This window comes from Aedes albopictus, chromosome 2 (genome assembly GCF_035046485.1).
Source record: "Aedes albopictus strain Foshan chromosome 2, AalbF5, whole genome shotgun sequence".
In the NCBI taxonomy this organism is placed as follows: Eukaryota; Metazoa; Arthropoda; class Insecta; order Diptera; family Culicidae; genus Aedes; species Aedes albopictus.
The window spans coordinates 450,688,694-450,709,974 of NC_085137.1; the positions used below are offsets into that span (position 1 = coordinate 450,688,694).

At 37.8% G+C, this 21,281-nt stretch overlaps 1 protein-coding gene across 12 annotated transcripts in view; it reads left to right on the forward strand.

Annotated features, from left to right (window-relative positions):
* Positions 1-21,281, forward strand: part of LOC109419679 (titin) — a 556,752-nt gene that overhangs the window by 455,033 nt on the left and 80,438 nt on the right. For 10 of the 12 annotated variants that reach the window (XM_062853867.1, XM_062853868.1, XM_062853857.1 and 7 more), the window contains one exon: positions 11,657-12,130. The exons of the other annotated variants lie outside the window; for them this stretch is intronic. In XM_062853867.1, coding sequence (XP_062709851.1) covers positions 11,657-12,130 — 474 coding nt within the window. The remainder of the gene's footprint in view (positions 1-11,656; positions 12,131-21,281) is intronic. 12 annotated transcript variants of the gene reach the window in all.

Consider the following 21,281-nt stretch of genomic DNA (forward strand, 5'->3'; position numbering starts at 1 on the left):
TTATTCAAAAACGCGAGGCAAACAATCATTGAAAAGCAAAAAGTCAATGATTCGTTTGGAAGCTTCGTGATGCATTATGACACCTTAAAACCCTTGGAAGTATTCCTGAAAAACCACATGTAAACATTACCCAATAGGAAATTGGAAAATAACACAGCGTAACAAAAAATAACTTTTGGTCTGTCTCAAGAGCAAACTTATGTGTCTCCGAAGGATTTTGGGCCGCTGAATCCGAATCCGGGCTCAGATTTGCTCTAACACGTCACAATTTTGAGCTATACCTCAATTTATAGGGCAAAATATGCGATTTTTGGCTTTTTTGACTGCCAGCCATTAAGCAAGGAAATATTTTTTTAGGCAATCAAAAGGTTAAACGGTCAATTAACATCTAAATTATCGACTCATGCAAAATATTTCATTTTACCAAATCGAATTTGATAGTTTTAAGCGATTTATGTTAGGTACAATGTTTCCCATACAAGTCACCCTCCAAAAGTTGCATGCAAGTTTTCATACTAACAAAAAATGCTTAAATCTATCAAATTTGATTAGGTAAAACGAAATATTTTGCATGAGTCGTTAATTTAGATGTTAATTGACCAATTAACGTTTTGATTGCTTAAAAAAATATTTCCTTGCTTAATGGCTTGCAGTCAAAAAAGCCTAAAATCACATATTTTGCCCTATAAATTGAGGTATAGCTCAAAATTGTGACGTGTTGAAGTAAATCTGAGCCCGGATTCGGATTTAGCGGCCCAAAATCCTTCGGAGACACATAAGTTTGCTCTTGAGACAAAAAAATGTTGCGCTGTGTAATTACTGCAGTAACTTAATGCGCTTCGTGGCCGTGCGGTTAGCGGCGGCAGCCGTCTAGGCGTATCGCAAGCTTCAGAGGGTGTGTTCGATTCCCGCTAGAGTCGGTGGAAACTTTTCGTCATACGAAAAATTCATCACTGGGCCACTGGGTGATCTATGTGTTGTCCGTTGTCTGGTGTAAGTAATGTGTTCAGTCTGTGCAGCCTCTGGCTGAAGACGGTGTGAATTGTCTTTTATAAGGCATGCGAATTGCGAATACTTAATTTCCTGAAAAATGTCTAAAAAAGCTTTTTCAAAAATTACGCGAAGATTTTCTATATAAATTCTAAAAATTTATTGTTGTAATTCCCACATAAACTCAAAAGTTTCTAAAATCTTTTCATGAGTAACGACCAAAATTTCAAAAATTCTTGGAAAAAATCGAATTTGAGTTCTAAAATTGAATCAAAGATTTATCCAAAATTTCTCCAGGAATTATCTCTACTTGTCAAAGATCCTAGGAATTTCACACAACTCCCTTAATGAATTCCTTTCAAAGTTTTTCCACGTTTTACTTCCAAGATTCGTCTTGCCTTTTCTTTCGAAAATATTCGAGCAGTTCTTCCTAAGATTTTTCAGAGAATTTATTCCTCCATGGGTTTTCCCAATTTTCCTTCCAGGATTCGTTGTGGTATTTTACAACGGCATCTTCCTGAAATTTCTCTCAGAATTCCTCTTGGAGTTCTTCCAAAGATTTTCCAAGATTTTGCGCGCAGTTTCTCTACTTCTTTTGAAATTTAGTATCTCACAGGTTTTGCTGTTGTTTTGCTGCCGGAATTCATATGAGGATTTCTATAGAAGTGGTTCCTGAACTGTGAATTATCAACACTCAACACGATTTCACTCGAAGTGATTCATGGGATTCCTTCTGACATACCAACTTATTCTCAGCATTTATCCAGGAGTTCATACCGAACCATTCCAGAGATGGATACAAACCAGTGATTCCCAAAGTGGGCGGAAATCGGGTCGAAGGGGGCGAAAATACTGCAAAAGCGGCGATTTTTTCTGTAGTTCCAAGCAACATGTCCACATGTTTATTCATTCATGAAGATGACATAATAAAATGGAATTTCAAAGTTGATACATGTATGGACACAAATATTGACAAATGTTTTTATTTTGGTACTCGGAAATCTAAAAAAAAGACAAGTACGTAATCGATTTAATTTCAGAGTATTTTTAGTGAATATTTGAGATTTATTTTCACTGAAATTTTAAAAGAAAGAAAGTTGTGTTTCTGACTTGATAGGAAAATGTTGTTTTATATTCATAGATTGATTTTTTTTTTCAGATCAAATTTATGGTAGTATTGGTTAGAATACTCCATTTTTGGTAAAAATCACCTTCTAAAAAAATCATTAATTCTATTGTTTGTCAAACTGTCATTGTGGATATTTCAGAATTAGTTTCTAGGAGAATTACGAATTTTGCTTATCACTAGGATTGGTTTGTAAACCATAAGAGTTAGGCGAGATATTCGTGAAACCTCTTTTCATTTTTTTAAGAGTTAACCACTGCCAAACCCGCAACCGCCACCCCCAAGAGTCACAATTTGAGAAATTTTCAGTATACAACACTTTCAGAAGAAATTGCTTTCGGCTGCGCCGCTTTTCTTAAGCTATGGCTTAAACTGAATGTTCATTGTTTACGAAATGTGAGTGTCAAATAAAAAGAAGTATCTTTGAACTCCTCCCGCAGTAAATTTCTGGCTGCGCCACTGTACCCAAAAAACTCGGTTTCGTTTATTTTTTTTATATTTTTTTCTAAAAAAAAACATTGGGCCGCACATGTTTTGACAATTCTTCAAGGGGGTCGCCACCTCAAAAAGGTTGGGAACCCCTAATCTAAGGGGTCTTAAGGTGGATTAATACGTGGTTTCCGAAAGAATTTTACAGGGCTCCCGGCGTCATGCAACATCCAAGGAGATTCCAGGGAGCTCAGAGGGTTCCAGAGGAATTTCAAGAAAATTTCAGGAGACTTGATGATTTCTAAAATTTCTGACATTTTCAAGGGAATTCAAGGGGTCTTATGGGGTCCTAAATGGCCAATCAGGAAATATCAGGATAATTTATGACGGTTTTTGAAGGATGCTGGATCATTTCAGGAGGTGCCATGTCAGGGGCTAACATGGGTCTCAGAAGGATTTGGGGCAATTTCAGGGGCGTGCAAGTGAGATCAGGAGGATTTGGGGAGCTACAAGGTGTTTCGGGTGCACCTCGGGTCAGAGATTCTCTTGGGGTTTCCCCCTGAAGCTCCCAAGGGATTTCAGAGGGTAGGCATTCAGGAGATCTCAGGAGTGTTTGAGGGGTTTGCAGGAGGCTCAGGAAGATTGAGGGGAGTTTCAGGGAATTCAAAGAGGTTTTAGGGAGCCACGGGCTATTCGAAGGAAAATCTCAGGGGGTTTCAGTAGATTTGAAGGGGTTTCAGAAAGATTTATATGAGTTTCAGGGTCGTTTAAGGTGGTCTAAATGAATTTCAGTAAGTTTTAGGTGGTCTTAAGAGCCATTCAAGGGGTTTAAAAGGGTTTCAGTAAGTTTAATGGGGTTACAGGGGGTCTCAGAGGGTATTAGGATCAATTCTAGGAGTCATATGGCTTTTCAAGGAATTTCAGGAGTGTTTCAAGGGCTTTAAATACTATAAAACAAAACCTTCCTTAAATCCCATGAACCCCGATTTGAATTCCTGTTAAGCGCACTCTAAACTTTTGGAAACTCTTAAATCATTATGGAGTCCCCTCAAAACACCTCTGAAATTCTCTAAAACCTTCCTTAAATCCCATGAACCCCGATTTGAATTCCTGTTAAGCGCACTCTAAACATTTGGAAACTCTTAAATCATTATGGAGTCCCCTCAAAACACCTCTGAAATTCTCTAAAAACTTTGGATTATTGGCTTTTGGGGGAAATGAAAACACTAGTTCATGATTTTTTCCGACGTTTCGGTCCATATGAGACATTTTCCAAGGATTTTATCGGTCAATGTTTCCGATTGAACCCTTGAAAAAGGTCCCATACGGACCGAAACATCGGGACAAGGATCGGTAAATTCGCCTCACTCCATTCATATTCACTCCTCTTTGCTGAAGCAAATCGAGAAAGATGCAGCAAACGGATAGTCGTGATCAAACACGCAAACCCATCACCAGTGGGAAGCGATGCGCAAGTTGGTTGACATGGATATTCGTTGCCGTTCGTCGCAGTTTTGATCGCACGCGAATGAATGAATGGCGAATGGTGAAGAATGCTAGTGAGCGATCGAAACGGCTATTATCATAACTAGAAGAGAATTTTCGCATGTAATGCATACATTTTTAGTGTATAGTTGTTGAAATGCTAGATTAGCAAAGAAAATAATAAACACTTTTTGAAAACATCAAAAAATCGTATACCGTCGATGGGGGTGACAATGGGTCTGGGGGGTGAGATTGGGTCAAAACGGAGAAACATAAAATTTGAAATAGCTCATCAAATATCGCTAATTTATATAGAAAACTTTATATTATTTCAAAGAGGAGATGTTTTTACACGTCATGATGCAGAATAAGATGTTTAGCAATAATCGTTTTTTGTTAAATTTGTGGCTAAAATTATATTATCAAACTACTAGTAAATTATTTTGAAAAAAATTCAGCTTCGCAATGTTTCACAGAAGCACCTAACCATAAATTTTCTTATAAGTGGTTAGCTGTAGGTATTACCTGGTTGATGCAACGAAAAAAGTGGGCTGCCAATGCACTTTTTAGTAAAAAATTCAATATTTTCGACCCTATGTCTAAATATTAATAATGGGGGTGAGATTGGGTCAACCAAGTTATCGAGTGCACATAACCTTTTAGTTAAGTTTAGTTTAGTTCAACTTGTTATCCAGTCCCCATTTGACGTTAAAGAGGTGCCATGTTTACCGTATCTTCATAAAAGCACGCTTTTTTCAAAAATATGTCGAAGAAGTGTCAAGCGAGTGTATTCATACGTTTAGTGCCTAAAATCATTTATAACAATAAACCCATGCGTTTGAAAAGCTACTCTAACCATCATCTAGCCTTTAGTGTACTGCAATATAGAAAGCTAACAAAATAGACTTAATAGCGTTCTTCCTCTCCACTCATTTTTGAAATTTTAAGTAAATATCGTGAAGCTACCAGATAGTAGTGGGATCCAGGAAATACCGGGGCTATAAAATTTTAACCGGTTAACGGTTAACCGGTAACATAGCACAATGTCGGAAAGCGAACGAACGTTGAATTGCGGCATACGAGATTGCTTATTGAGTATTTAACTTTATGAATTAAGAGTGCCATATGAGGATCATTCATAAAATACATTAAAATACTAAAGAAATAAGAATAAGTCTACCGTTGTGCTAGCACTCATACAAAATTTATTAAAAAATCCGTTTAAATGTAATTGAGGAAGGGGTCTAATAATGTGAAATGTTGTGCAACATAATATTTGAACGACCCTCTATCTTGAGATGGATTGATTTGCTTTGGCAATATAGAGGCCAATGATCATGTACATAAGAGTTTATAACGGAGGGTTTGGTTAAACATTTCTTATGCAGTATTCTAAAAATATCATGTTTTTTTTTTCAATCGATCTTTTAATGCGTCCCTCCCTCATTGTAATCCCCCCTCTCCTCTCATGGAGGTTGAAACTTTAAATGATGATGATTATGATGGCTAAAATGACGATACAACATACAAACGTCATTTTATCAAATTTCAACCATTTTTTCGGTTGTATTAGCCCTTTTAGGTGCATTAATCATCTTTTGAAATTATCTAAGTTTGCATTCGTCATGGTTTCATTGCATGTTAAGTAGTTTTACTACATACGATCAATAAAATTAATTTATATTCTTAGATAGGCAACTTCGAATACTTTGACCCATTCTCACCCCCTCTAAGGGGTGAGATTGGGTCAATTTTCAATCATTTGTAGTTTAGTAAGCAATTCATATAATGTGATACTTTCTTGCTAAACTATCATTACTACATAGAAGAGTATACATACCAAATAAAAAGTTATTCCGACTTCAATCGCATTTGTTATTTAACAAACAATCTTTGAGTATCCTTTTTTGACCCATTCTCACCCCCAACGACGGTACACAACATCAGTCGTATCACTCACGAATCGCATCGCCGCTCGATCGCTTGCGATGCGAATGTGGACGAATGAGTTATTTCCAAGTGTGGCTTCCACCGTTCGCCGGAGTTTGCTGTCGTCGCTGACAAGCAAACACACAAACTAAAGCGACAACCGTTCGCTGCTGACTGTCTTCGAATATGGAAGAAGATGAAAAGTGGAAATCAGGAACCCTGCATCGGGAAAATAATAAACTTGTGTTTTCTATTCTCCCAAAAGACTACAGAGCCAATATTCCGAAGCAAAATCATCCCAGTCGCAAACCAACCAAGTACCCTTATTTTTAGACATCCTGGAATCCTCGGGAAACCCTCTTAACTGAATTCCTTCCTTTAAAGCACTGACTTAATTCATGCATAATATTCCCTCTTCTTATGACCTATTTAAATATGTGCATACTTTCAATTTATACCCGAAACCCTAAAAGCCCATGGCATAACAAAATATTCCAAAGTATAGTATAAAGCTTAGACGAAGTAATATACGAAAATTCCTAGTAAAATTCATGAAAATCTTAGTTGTGGTAGAGTTTATGGGAGACTTGATGTGTATCAGTTCATGGACAAATTCCAGAAGATCTTCATGAAATTGTTCCTCGAAGAATTCGTGGAGCAGCGAAGAAGAGTTTATGGGTAAATTCTGCGATGATATTCTAACCCTTCAGCGCGCGCGCTGTTGTTAAAAATTACAACACTACCAAAAAACCTCGCTCTTCGTATAAAACGCGAGCGCGGTGCAGTTTCGAGTGCTTGATGACGCGCGTCCTGGAAGGTTAACCTAAGTGAATCTTTGAAGAAGAATTTAAAAAAATTGTATGAAAATCACTGGAAAAACTCTTAAATTGTAAAGAAGAAATCGATGTTGCTGAAAAATATAGAAGCATAAAACTTCTATGTGAATTTTTGGAAGAACTTCGAGAAAAATCACATTAAAAATTCTATTGTATCTTACGAAGGAATAAGCGAAACAATCCTGGAGCAATTATTGGGAAAATGCTTCCAGGTGGCTTAATATACTAAATTTGATTCGTGGAAAATGGTAGCAATGGTAAAATTTCTGAGCAACATTGTTAAAGAATTCTTAGAAGATTTCCCGAAGAAATACTCGAAAAGGTCGCAGGAGACATTTTGGTGAAAATGTTGCCGATATTTTCTGAAAAAAAAACTTTTAACAAGTAGCATTAGGGCAATTCCGATTTGAAACATGTTTAAAAATACGAGCTTCCATATGTATTGGATTTCATGGATAAATTCCTTAAATAACTTCAATTTTTGAGAAAATTTAAAAAAAAAGTTTGTAGGAATTCTTGTTCTTACAAAAAAAAACATTATGGAGACTATCTGCAGGAATGTTTGAATGAATTACTGATCACATTTCTGTATATATTCTTGAAGTTACCTAAAAGGATTCCTGGTTGAGTTCATCCAAGAATTTCTGAAGTAATAATTTAGAAAACTCTAGTAGCTCTTTTTTTCAAGACAGTTTCTAAATACATTTGAAAACAAAATTATCGAAAAAATATGTATATTAAGGTGGCCCACACTTATATAAAAAAACAAAAATTTCGAAAAATGCCAAGTCTTACCTCCTAAATCGGTTGTTTTGAACTCCCAGAAGCTACGTTCAAAATTTGAGCAAAATCAATTAAGCCTAAGAGGGCGCTCAAAACGCTTGAAGTTTGTATGGGAAAACTTGTATGTAGAAATTTAAAGTTTTCGAATTTTGCCGCTAGGTGGCGCTGTAAGCGTTCAATAATCAAACACTTTGGTATTATTTTAGGTGACTATATGCCAAACAACTTTGTTGAAGACCGCAAAGTGATCCGATCCCTAGGTAAAGTGAGGATAAACTTTATTGTTGTTTTTCCAATACATGTAAAGGAATAATATCAATAATGAAATCTCAAAACTTTGCCTCACTTTGTCTAGGGTATAACTTTTATCACAGCCATCGGATCACTTCGCGGTCTTCGACAAAGTTCTTTGGCATATACCTACAATAATACAGAAGGGTTTATTTATTGAACGCTTACAGCGCCACCAGGCGGCAAAAATCGAAATCTGCATACATTTGGCCAAGTTTTCCCATTCAAATTTCAAGCGTTTTGAGCACCCCCTTAGGCTCAACCGATTTTGCTCAAATTTTGAACGCAGCTTCTGGGAGTCCAAAACAACTGATTTAGGAGGTAAGACTTGGCATTTTTCGATTGTTTTTTTGTTTTTCATATAAGTGTGGTCCACCCTAATGTATATATATTCCATAATAAAATTATGGAAAGAACATTTAATGAGTTTAATGATGTGATACAAGAATCTCTGAAAAGAACTTGGAACGCGTTCTAAAGAAATCCTTAAACCATGGAACATTTTCAACATGGCTTCCAGAAACAATTCATTCAAGATCGCCCGAAGCCATTTTTTATTTGAACTCAAGGAATTGTTCCAGGATAAATTTTAAGACGAATACACTCAAATCTCTTTTTATGCAGGAGTTATTTAAACAGATTAAATGTGTGGTTTCTAGGGGATTCAGGAACTTTTAACCCTAGTAGGATGTTGGGGTCAATATGACCCAGACAAGCACGCTGAACGTACACTACGCCATCGTGGTGCAAAAAACCCAACATCTTAGAAGAGTTAAGAGGGTCTCTGGGAATTTCGGGGGGATTTCAGTGGATCTCAGGTGATTCCAGGGGTGTTTTAGGGGTCCCAGTGGTTTTTCAACGGATTTCAGAGGTGCTTATAAGGTGTTTCAGGAGGTCTTAGAAGGCTTCAGGGGATTCATGGGTGCGGCACTAGAGCTCCATGAAGCCTTCCAAAACCTTCTTGCACCCCCCTCCTAAAACTCCCCTCAAGCCCTGGAATTCCTACAGAAACTCATAGTAGATTTTGAGAAAATATTTCTCGATTAGTGCCTGAAACAATTTCCTAGAGAAGTCCTATAAGAAGATCTGGAAAATGCACGGAAGACCTTTTAGAGGCAGTCGGGTCCAATTTCGATCCAACATCAGGTAAAAGTGAGATCAATGCAGATTACTTTTCAAAATGTTACTTGATACTTGATTGATTTTCATTTTCAACACTGCCCGGTTAAATTCTTTCTCAATGATATTCCGAAACGGAATACCAGAGAAGCTAATAAACATTTATTGGAGACTTTTAAGATTAAATGTTTTCAGTATTTTTTGAATTTCTAGAAAAATAATAAAAAAAAAGAAAATATTTGAACAATTCTTTTTTTTATTTGTTTTTTAAGGACAAGGTATTTGGAGTACATAGCTCAAAATTTCTAGAGCACCGTTTTTAAGAACCGTTGATCGGATTTGTATGAAAATGCATCATGCTATTTGTTCAGTGGTTGTCAACAGCGTGATGCATTTTAATCCAAATCCGTGCAACGGTTCCAAAAAACGGTGCTCTAGAAATTTGAGCAATGTACTCCAAATACCTTGTCCTTAAAAGACACCTTTTTCCATAGAACACGCATTAAAACTTTAAATGGGATCCCTTGAAAAAATAATACGAAAAATGTTTAGAACACTTCCTGTGGAAATTGTTTCTCGGGTATAAACACTAGCCTGGTACACGGTTTATATGGAAAAATATAAAAAATGGAAAAACTCCAACTCCTGTATACTTTTTGAGTTCCATTTTGGTCCCATATCTAAGCCATTCTAAGTTTTTCATACGATTTACTATGGGGAAAATTTACATCTTCAAAGAAAAATCGCTTGAGGTCACCCATCAATCCCTAAAAATAAGTCGTTGAATGATTTCTGTAGATAACTTCACGAGGAATCAGACCTCCGAAGACCGCACAGCGATGCGACATTCGTGGAAAAAGTTATTGAGCCTTACCCGACCGATAAAATGACGTGATTTTATTATTTATTGTTATTCCTTACATGTTAAACAGCGTTGGCAAGCCATTCGGGTTTCAGTCAATAACTTTTTCCACATGCCTTAGATCGCTTTGCGGTCTTCAGAGGGTTTGTTCCTCGTAAAATTTCCAACAGAAATCATTCATCGATATATTTTTAGGGATTAAGGGGCAACCAGTGGCGATTTTTATTTGAAAAAGTGATTTTCCCCATAGTAAATCGTATGAAAACTTAAAACGGCTGGCGCTAGAATATAGTTTCTCCGATCGAGCTGAAATTTTGCACAGTTGATGTGGGGCCAAGATGGAACTCAAAAAGTGTACAGGAGTAAAATGTATTTTTGTGTCCCACACTAATAAACACCTTTTAGAATTCCTAGAAGAATGTCAGGAAAATTATTTCAAGATAAAATAATTCGTAGGGAGAGTAACTCCGTAGAAATGTTATGGAGGTATCCCACAACAGAATCTTTGACAAACGCAGGGCACATTGAATAAAAAATATCGAATGGATGGTTGTATCAATAATTCATCAACAATTTTTTTTCAGAATTTCTTAAGATTTTTTTTCCAATTTTTTCGATTTTTTTTTCTATCAGAAGCCATTCCAATGATAATTAAGAAATGTTTAAAGAAACTCTACCAGAAGCTGCACAATGCTTTTTCAAAAGATCCTTTATGCTATTATGCTTCTCGCAGCCATTCCTTGTTTGATTCGTTTTGTTGTTTCCTTCTAGATTATTTGAAAACGTTTCTCTAGATGTCTTTCGAAGGTTTCAGTAGAGCAGTTTTATGGACATAAAATCAAATTTATTGAATAAAAAGTGATTCTTGTTTATTTTCAGCGTCTGTTAAACTGAAAAAATCTTTTGTGCAAGCTGAATTAATTTTACAAAGTTATTAATGTGAAAATTTACTAAGTATCTGAGCAATTATTCAGCCAAACATCAGGCAATAAGAAAAATTAAGGTGGTATTCAGCCTAAGCTAGTTTTTTGACAATTGCAATTTTCACCGTTACAATCTGTTCTTGACAAAACAATTAGTCGTTAATTATTTTTAATGTCGCGCACAATTTGCATCCAACGTCACAGTCCACCAAAAAAAAACGCTGCCAAAGCAGCAAACGCGCGATGATGAAAAGAAGAATCGTGGGAACTGTTCCCATAACGCTTGGGGCAAGCGCCTCAAATTGCATCTATTTTTGGATCACTTCAACATACACACATCCCCTGTTATGTCCTTCTACCGTTCTCTTCCCATTCATTCATGCAACGACGTTTTTCTTTTGATTTCCTCACATTTTGATTTTTATTTATCTGGTTTCGTTTGTATTCTTGCCACCTTTCGAATTCGTATGATTTGCTTTGATTTGGTTCATTTTTATTCTGAGTTTGTACTGTGAGCGTTTTTGCTTGGTTTTACCAATCTTAAGGTTTAGTTGATTTTCTGTGCGATTTATTTTTTTCGTTCGCCACCAGTCATTCATTTTTCGAAACTTCTCCCACCGTGCGATTTTATAAATAACATCTCATTTTTTCTCGATTACAAAACATGTCTTCGTATTCTTCGTTCCCATCCGTCCATACTGTTGCCGCCCATGTGTCGGAATGCAATAAAACCAAACATTCGGCTCCGAACTTCAACGCAAAATTAAATCCCATCACAAATCACACCGGCTCGTGTAATCCGTGTCATAACTGTCCTTCGGTAAATCAAAAAAACCGAAAAAACTTTCATCCCCCATCAAAACCGACAAATACGCCGACACAGGCACCAAACACGTCGATCCAGACACCGGAATCATCTACTTCAAGTACGATTTCGGGTACGAGTTTGGAATCATTTTCCCGGGCGAAGGCCACCGCATTGTTGCCGGCACAAGCCGCAGCCGAAACCAAAAACAACTCACCAACGGCACCGCCGCCGCTGCCGCCAAACAGAAACACCCACTCTACCAAAGCGCATCTCCATTCGGCTCATCCGGTGCCACCTCGGTGGAGGTTCCGGTCATCCACGAACGCACCAAAGACTACGCCCGCAACTGTAGTCCCATGCCGTTCCGGCGGTCTGCTTCGGTTCCGGCACCGGATCTGCAAGCCAGTCGCTACTACAGCACCAGTCACCAACAGTCAACGCCACCGTGTAGCTATCCGGCACGATACGCACGACCGGGTAGCTCCAGTGGGCGTTCTACGCCCCGGGTTGGGGCGTACTTTAGGCCCCTGTCTCGGTGCAGCACTCCAGGTTAGGGAGAGCGTTACACTACTACTGTCTATATGTCCCTAAATGTTGCGAGTTGTCGATGTTGTAGCGTTGGTCCGGTTTTTCCTAAAACAGTGCTTTTGATGTTGCAAAAACCCGGGTGGAATGACTTTCTCAGTATTGAGCACTCCCTCACTGCTTCTTGGATGTTTTATAATAAGATTGATGACAAGTTTGAATTTTCAGTGTTGTGTTTTGTTAAAACCAGTGTGGCGTTGTTGCCTATTACTAACCTGTGATACTCCAGATTTTATTGAGATCCACGTCCGCACGAACATAAGCGCCAAATCAACAAATATCACAATTCAGTATGTAACACATTTCCAGCTAGTGAACAATATTGGGTGTGTATTCACGACATAGAATGACAAAGTGTTTCATTCGCGTCATTCGCGTCTGATGTTACAGTTGAACAAATAATATTCTGCAAAAAGAAAACATAATGCACCACCAACATTCTGACAAACAATTATTTTATTATTTTGTACATTATTTGAAATACCTTCAATGAGTTAAAATAGCAATAGAGTTTGAAACACAAAATGCTTACTTTAGAAATGTAACTGTTCAAGCTTGTGCACAAACCAGTTTTTCGATGACCATACTCCAGAAGAACATCTGAAGAAGTACAAAGAGGATTCCGGATTAAACTGGTTTGGGAAATTCCTGGAAGAATTCCTAAAAAACATGTTTATCTTTGTCCCTCAAAGCTCCAGAACAAATATCTGGAGAAACAAATAAATATACCAGAGATGAACCAGCCTAGGGCTGAAAATCTCTTTTATAAAGACAAAAAATATATACATCTATGAAACTCATGTAGGAACTCCTAGAAATTTTTTCTGGAGAAATTTTTGAATCATTTCCTGAAAGAAGTAGTAAATCTTGAAAGAATTTCTGGGAAAATACGTAGAGTAATATCCGGAGGAACTCATGAGGGAATCTCCGTTTCCGGATTTCTGCAGTAATTCTTGAAGGAATTTCTGCTTCAAACACACACTCTCTGTTTTCTGAGGAAGTCTATGGAATGATTTCCAAAGGGGAGAAATTTCTGGAGGAATCTCTAGAAGTGTGTTATCAGGCAACTCTTCAGAAATCTTAGAAGAAATTCATGAAGAAAGTTTTGAAGCAAGATTTTTATAAAGAACCCCGGAAAAAAAATTGAAGGACTTCGTGGAAGATGTTCTGATTGCAGTTCCTCTAGAGTATTATTCATTCCGTGAAGTATTTTATAAATGAATTCTTGGAGAAATTTCTAGAGAAATCCTCAGAAGAATTTCTAAAGAAATGCAGATTTTATGAAAGAAATTTCTAAATAAATCAATGGAAGATTTTAGAAAATAATCCAATTGAGAGTTTCTTCAGAAAAAATAAAAGCAAATTGAAGAATTTCATAAAAAAATCGATGATTTTTTTTCTAAGGAATCGCAGTAGAAATTTCTGGAGGCATCCGTGAAAAATTTTCAGAAAAAAAGTGGAAGGATTTCTCCAGAAATTCATAAAGAAATTACTAAGAAAATCTTGAGAAAGATTACTTCAGGAATTCAATAGAAGTTTTGGGAGTAATCTTGAGCAAAAATATTTTTATTTTATATGTTTTTTTTTTTGCTCGGAAGAAATAATAAGAGGAATTTCTAAAGAAATGCTTATTCTCATTTCATTTATTTAGTTAACATCAAATTCATGATAATACTGAATCAACAATTTGCCGCCATAATACTCGATTTGCAGCTGCAGCTCTCCAACGGGGCAGAACTGAAAATACATGGAAAAAACCTCTAGCTCATCGAGATGTTGAGATACTCATTTGGTGTTTTCAGAGAAAATATTTCTATGGACATGGTCGATATTCTGAGCGGTAGTCAATTTTTCTTACGTTATTCGCATAAAAGTCCTATAAGTCATTTTGGCCAAATTGCATTTTAGCGATATGGTTTCTTCGGCAAAGTTGTTCGGCTATTTATGCTGAAAAAGTTTGCTGAAGACGTCAAATTTCCAAAGCCTACTATGTTTTTTTTTTGCTCGGAAGAAATAATAAGAGGAATTTCTAAAGAAATGCTTATTCTTATTTCATTTATTTAGTTAACATCAAATTCATGATAATACTGAATCAACAATTTGCCGCCATAATACTCGATTTGCAGCTGCAGCTCTCCAACGGGGCAGAACTGAAAATACATGGAAAAAACCTCTAGCTCATCGAGATGTTGAGATACTCATTTGGTGTTTTCAGAGAAAATATTTCTATGGACATGGTCGATATTCTGAGCGGTAGTCAATTTTTCTTACGTTATTCGCATAAAAGTCCTATAAGTCATTTTGGCCAAATTGCATTTTAGCGATATGGTTTCTTCGGCAAAGTTGTTCGGCTATTTATGCTGAAAAAGTTTGCTGAAGACGTCAAATTTCCAAAGCCTACTATTCTTGAGATATTGACCGATTTATAAAATACCTACCTAAAATCGATTTTTTTTCATTAAAATACGTTTTTAAACAAATTTTATGTCCGTTTTCGAGTTATAATAATGAAAAATACTAAAATAAAACATATATCTAGGAAATTAGTTGAAAAAAATAAAATATGCATTGATTTTATATAGAAAGTTACCGAAAAACACGCAAAATGTATATAGGACGTTTTTGCAGTCGGGCAAGTTCGGGCAAGTTTTTTCATCGGCAATCACCTAAAAAATACATTAGCTTTTATGTAAAAAATTTTCACAGACATGATATTTAATGATTTTTTCTAAATTGAGTTCAAAGTTTACTGTTTTGGGTAAATTAGTTCAAAATTTTTGTTCATAAAATACTACGTTTTAAGGTGCCAAGTGAACCATAAAAAGGATAGATACAATCTAGTAGTAGATTTAGTTGTTTCTAATCTCCAAACAAATTGTAAAACACAAAAATGTCCCAAATGACTCCAATAAAAGCATGCCTTGAATTTATCATTCGTTAATGATTTATACACACGTAATGTATTTGCGTGATGATTCAATGACTGTTTTACAACACATCCAGATTTTGTAGAGATCTAGACATATGTTTGCTTCCTGTGATGACCACTAATTTGAAAAACAGCTAAATAATAGAGGAATCAAATAACAAAGAATAGTTATTTACTGGTGTATTTCTGATGAATTGTTATTAATTTTGCTTAGTACGCAAAGTTTTTAAATATTTAGTAGTACGTACGACTAGGTTAAAATAATTGAAAAGTTTTTTTACATTTTTTACTCACATGCTTTTGAGTTTTTAGATCATTGAATACATATATTTATGCTTATAACTCTCCAATTTTTTTAAATATCTGTATTAAATAAGATAATAATCATACAATCAAAAAATATTCATGATGTGTGACTGTATAACGCATTGACGAATGATAAAACCAAAGCATACTTTCATTGGCGTTTGGGACATTTTTGTGTTTTACAATTTGTTTGGAGATTAGATACAACTTAATCTATGACTAGATGGTATCTATACTTTTCATGGTTCACTTGGCACCTTAAAACGTAGTATTTTATGAACAAAAATTTTGTACTAATTTACCCAAAACAGTAAACTTTGAACTCAATTTAGAAAAAATCATTAAATATCATGTCCATGAAAATTTTTTACGTGAAAGCTAACGTATTTTTTAGGTGATTGCCGATGAAAAAACTTGCCCGAACTTGCCCGACTGCAAGAACGTCCTATATACATTTTGCATGTTTTTCGGGAACTTTCTATATAAAATCAATGCACATTTTAGTTTTTTCAACTAATTTCCTCGATATATGTTTTATTTTAGTATTTTTCATTATTATAACTCGAAAACGGACATAAAGTTTGTTTAAAAACGTATTTTAATGAAAAAAATCGATTTTAGGTAGGTATTTTATAAATCGGTCAATATCTCAAGAATAGTAGGCTTTGGAAATTTGATGTCTTCAGCAAACTTTTTCAGCATAAATAGCCGAACAACTTTGCCGAAGAAACCATATCGCTAAAATGCAATTTGGCCAAAATGACTTATAGGACTTTTATGCGAATAACGTAAGAAAAATTGACTACCGCTCAGAATATCGACCATGTCCATAGAACTATTTCCTCTGAAGACACCAAATGAGTATCTCGACATCTCGACGAGCTAGAGGTTTTTTCCATGTATTTTCAATCCTGCCCCAGTGTGGCAACGTCGGTCACGCCCAAGACTCGCCAGATCACGCTCCACCTGGTCCGCCCATCGTGCTCTCTGCGCTCCACGCCTTCTTGTACCAACCGGATCCTTCCGGCTTTGGCCACTTTCTGGATGCTGGGTTCGCCGTAAAGTGCAGCGAGCTCGTGGTTCATCCTTCTCCGCCACACACCGTTCTCCTGCACGCCGCCGAAGATCGTCCTTAGCACCCGTCGCTCGAAAACTCCGAGTGCTTGCTGGTCCTCCTCGAGCATCGTCCATGTCTCGTGTCCGTAGAGAACCACCGGTCTTACTAATGTCTTGTACATGGTACATTTGGTGCGGGGGTGAATCTTTTTTGACCGCAGTTTCTTCTGGAGCCCATAGTAGGCACGACTTCCACTGATGATGCGCCTTCGTATTTCACGGCTCACGTTATTGTCAGCCGTTAGCAAGGAACCGAGGTAGACGAATTCTTCTACCACCTCGAAAGTATCCCCGTCTATCGTAACATTGCTGCCAAGGCTTGTCCTGTCTCGCTCAGTCCCACCTACCAGCATGTACTTTGTCTTAGCCGCATTCACCACCAGTCCGACCTTTGCTGCTTCACGTTTCAGGCGGGTGTACTGTTCTGCCACCGTTCCAAATGTTCTAGCAATAATATCCATGTCATCCGCAAAACAGACAAATTGGCTGGATTTCGTGAAGATCGTACCCCGGCTGTTGAGCCCGGCTCGTCGCATAACACCTTCCAGGGCGATGTTGAATAGTAGGCAGGAAAGTCCATCACCTTGTCGTAGTCCCCGTCGAGATTCAAATGAACTGGATAGTTCACCCGAAATCCTTACGCTGTTCTGCACACCGTCCATCGTTGCTCTTATCAGTCTAGTCAGCTTCCCGGGAAAGCTGTTTTCGTCCATAATTTTCCGTAGCTCTGTGCGGTCGATACTGTCGTATGCCGCTTTGAAGTCGATGAACAGGTGATGCGTTGGGACCTGGTATTCACGGCATTTCTGGAGGATTTGCCGTACGGTGAAGATCTGGTCCGTTGTCGACCGGCCGTCGATGAAACCGGCTTGGTAACTTCCCACGAACTCATTTACTTTAGGTGAGAGACGACGGAAGATGATCTGGGATAGCACTTTGTAGGCGGCGTTTAAAATGGTGATCGCTCGAAAGTTCTCACACATTAACTTGTCGCCTTTCTTGTGGATGGGACAGATTATCCCTTCCTTCCACTCCTCCGGTAGCTATTCGGTTTCCCAGATCTTGACTACTAACTGGTGCAGACAGGTGGCCAACTTTTCCGGGCCCATCTTGATGAGTTCTGCTGCGATACCGTCCTTACCAGCCGCTTTGTTGTTTTTGAGCTGGTGGCATCCTTAACTTCCCTCATCGTGGGAGTTGGTTCGTTCCCGTCCTCTGCTGCACCAACATAGCCATTTCCTCCGCTGCCTTGGTCCTCCGTGCCTACATTCTCTTCGCCATTCAGGTGCTCGTCGAAGTGCTGCTTCCACCTTTCGATCACCTCACGTTTGTCCGTCAGGAGGCTCCCATCCTTATCCCTGCAGATTTCGGCTTGCGGCACGTAGCCTTTGCGGGATGCGTTGAGCTTCTGATAGAACTTCCGTGTTTCCTGTGAACGGCACAGCAGTTCCATTTCCTCGCACTCCGCTTCTTCCAGGCGGCGCTTTTTCTCCCGGAAGAGACGGGTCTGCTGCTTCCGCTTCTGTCTGTATCGCTCCACATTCTGTCGGGTTCCATGCTGCAGCATTACCGCCCGCGCTGCATCCTTCTCCTCCAGAACCGCTCTGCACTCCTCGTCGAACCAATCGTTTCGTCGACTCCGTTCTACATACCCGATAGTGCTCTCGGCTGCGTTGTTGATGGCTGCTTTGACTGTACTCCAGCAGTCCTCTAGAGGGGCCACATCGAGCACACCCTCGTCAATCTCTTCGAAAGCGATTTTAGGTATCAAAATGAAGTTCTAAAAATCTGAAAAAAATCATGGTGGTTCGAAAAAATCGTGGTAGCCTCCCCTACTCGAGTTTTGTGAAAATGCTCTGGAATATAAAAAAGCATAGATAGAAAACACTAGAAGGCCTTCTGAAAAGCTTGAACTACTTAAAGGTCCCGTTCCACTTGTTATATTTTTTTTCTCTCTCTCACTCTCCCTAATTCATATAGGACTGCGATAGAGATTTCAGTTTGATAGACGATGAAGAATCAAAATTTTTCTATAATATTCTGACTTATTTTGCATAATATTATACTATTATACTATTATACAACGTATCCTTAGATTTGGGATAAATGCGTTCTACAGTGCATCAAACAATTGTCCGTACAGCAATTTTTTGGTCAACATATTTTTTCATTCAAATGCTTATAACTTTTTTTATACGTCAATCAAAAACGCTGAAATTTTGATCAATCATAAACCATATAATGAGGCTCCATTGGAAAAATTTTGAGAGAGATCGAATAAGTTTTCTGGAACTTATAGAACTTTTAGTAAAACTTATAAGAATTTTGATCACATTTTTAAAACATTATATCTCAATATGTACTGGATGAAACTTTTTCAATATTTTTTGTGTTACAGCTTATACCTAAGACTTTCAAGTGCAGCTTCGTTTGAGGTTTTATATTCACTTCAAAAAAGAAATCTGAATATGTTCTGAGTACTATTTAAAAATTTATCATATTTTGATCAGATCAATAAAAGTGCCAAGTGTTTACAAACTTTTTTATATTTTTTATACAAGATGTACTAAACTACATATGAAGAGTAGGTCCTATGCATTTTTCGTTCAGTTAATGCACTTTTATTGGTGGAAAACGTTTGACAGATTATATGTGCAAAATATAGAAATTTTTTAAATATCGTCAGCTACATAAGCACATTTTTCATATTTTTTGTAGTGAATATAAAACCTCAAACGTAGCTGCATATGAAAGCCTTGGGTTTAAGCTGTAACACAAAAAAAGTTGAAAAAGTTTCATCGATTACATATTGTGATATGATGTTTCAAAAATGTGTTCAAAAATCTTATAAGTTTTACTAAAAGTTCTATAACTTTCAGAAAACTTATTCGATCTGCCTCAAAATTTCACCAATAGAGTATTATTACATGATTCATGATTGGTCAATATTTCAGCGTTTTTGATTGACGTATTAAAAAGTTATAAACATTTGAATGAAACATTATTTTGACAAAAAAATTGCTGTACGGACAATTATTGTTTGATTCACTGTATGTTTGAAATAAAAGTGGGACTCAGGGACCTTTTGAGAGCGCTTCAAGGCTCAAGGGTCTTTTGCAGCCTTTCAGGAAATTTCATGGGAATTCCCGGGGGGATCTCAGACGGTTTCAGAGGGCTTTAGAAACAGTAAAAAAGGTTCTATAGGGTTGCAGAGGGACTCTCGTGAGTTTAGGGAAGGTTTCAAGTGGTTTCAGAGCCATTTTGGTGTCACCTGGTTCTGGGGCCTCTTAAGCCCCCTCTGAAACCCTTTCAAACCTCCTAAAGACCTAAACCTCCTCTTCAAATACTCCTGGAATGTCCCTTGAACGTGTCTGAAACCTCTTGAAACGATCCTCGAATCCTTCTGAAAACACCTAGAAAGGCCCTACAAGTAAAGAATTAGCATTTATTTGAAATAAACGATAAACGCTAAGGGACTTGTAGAAACGTGATGCCAAATTGAAAGTTCCATAGAGTTTTCTTCGGTATAACAGGTGTCATAAATTGTGTTTGTTTTGATATGAAGTGGTGAAATATAACGAGTTTCCAAATTTGTTTTTAAACAAGTATTATCTCCTCTCAATTTACACAAAATATCAGTTTTGAATATTGACTTTTAACTCTGCTGCATAGTGCATTGATTGCTATCTGGCAGCGCGACAAGTGCTTAATCATGATCATCAAACCGCCGCCAGTGGAGGATTAACACCACTTCGCCGGGCTCAGTTGATCTGGGACGAACTCGCGCCAAAACAACCCCAATTCAAACGACCGACTGTGTGCGGGAAGAAACATAAGACGAAACCATCCCGAAAATCCATTGCAATAAATTTTCCCGTCCGGCCGTTTGGTCAAAGTGTGCAATGTTGATCGTTTTCCTCTGAGCTCTGAGCGCATATACCCGAAGGGAACTCACTTTCATCGGGGCTCACTGACACTAGTTTGGCGAATATGTCTACTCCATCGGTACCGTTCTGAATTCTCACTCTGTCTTCCTTGATTATAACAAAAAATGAAATTGACGGAGAATTTGCGCAAGTTTTGACCCATTCACAGCTGAAGGGGCCTCTCTCCCAGAAAAAAAAATCGGAACCAGAAGGCAGCTGAAGTGGCACGAAAACACGCAATGATCTATTAGAAATTTGTCGCCACTCATTTGGGCCCATCGATGCCTAGAGTGACAGGCTGGTGGTGGCAAAAGAAATCTTGACGAATTGGCTAAAGTTAGAACCGCCAACCAGCTGACAACGACGACGACGACGACGGCGGTGGTGGATAAATTTATGTAATATTGCCGAGCAAACGAGCTAGCAAGTGTAATAAAATCGCGTAACATCTTCGTCGAGTTGTCGCCTACCCAAAGCGAACTCTGGCAAGAGATGCAGAATTTTCATCTCACGAAATCTTCCCGCTATAAGCGTAAGAATGGATGCGTGTCGTTACGGTCCACCGGAATAAACGTCACTAAATTATCTTGGACTGCCGCTGCAAGTGGTCGTCTGCAGTTTCAGTCAATCGGACTGGTTGTTTAGTAGGGCGCGCGAGGGACAAACATGACAGAGCGCAAATTTCATGCTCTGATGACCGGTTCACTCGTCAAATTTATGGGAATTTCCTCAACACAATGTAGTGGGTGGTGGTTAACGGGGAATGATATTGTCTTTGGTCGATGGCGCGATTCTCGAGGTGAAATTCCGATAGGAGGAGGTTGAACAACCCTTCCTT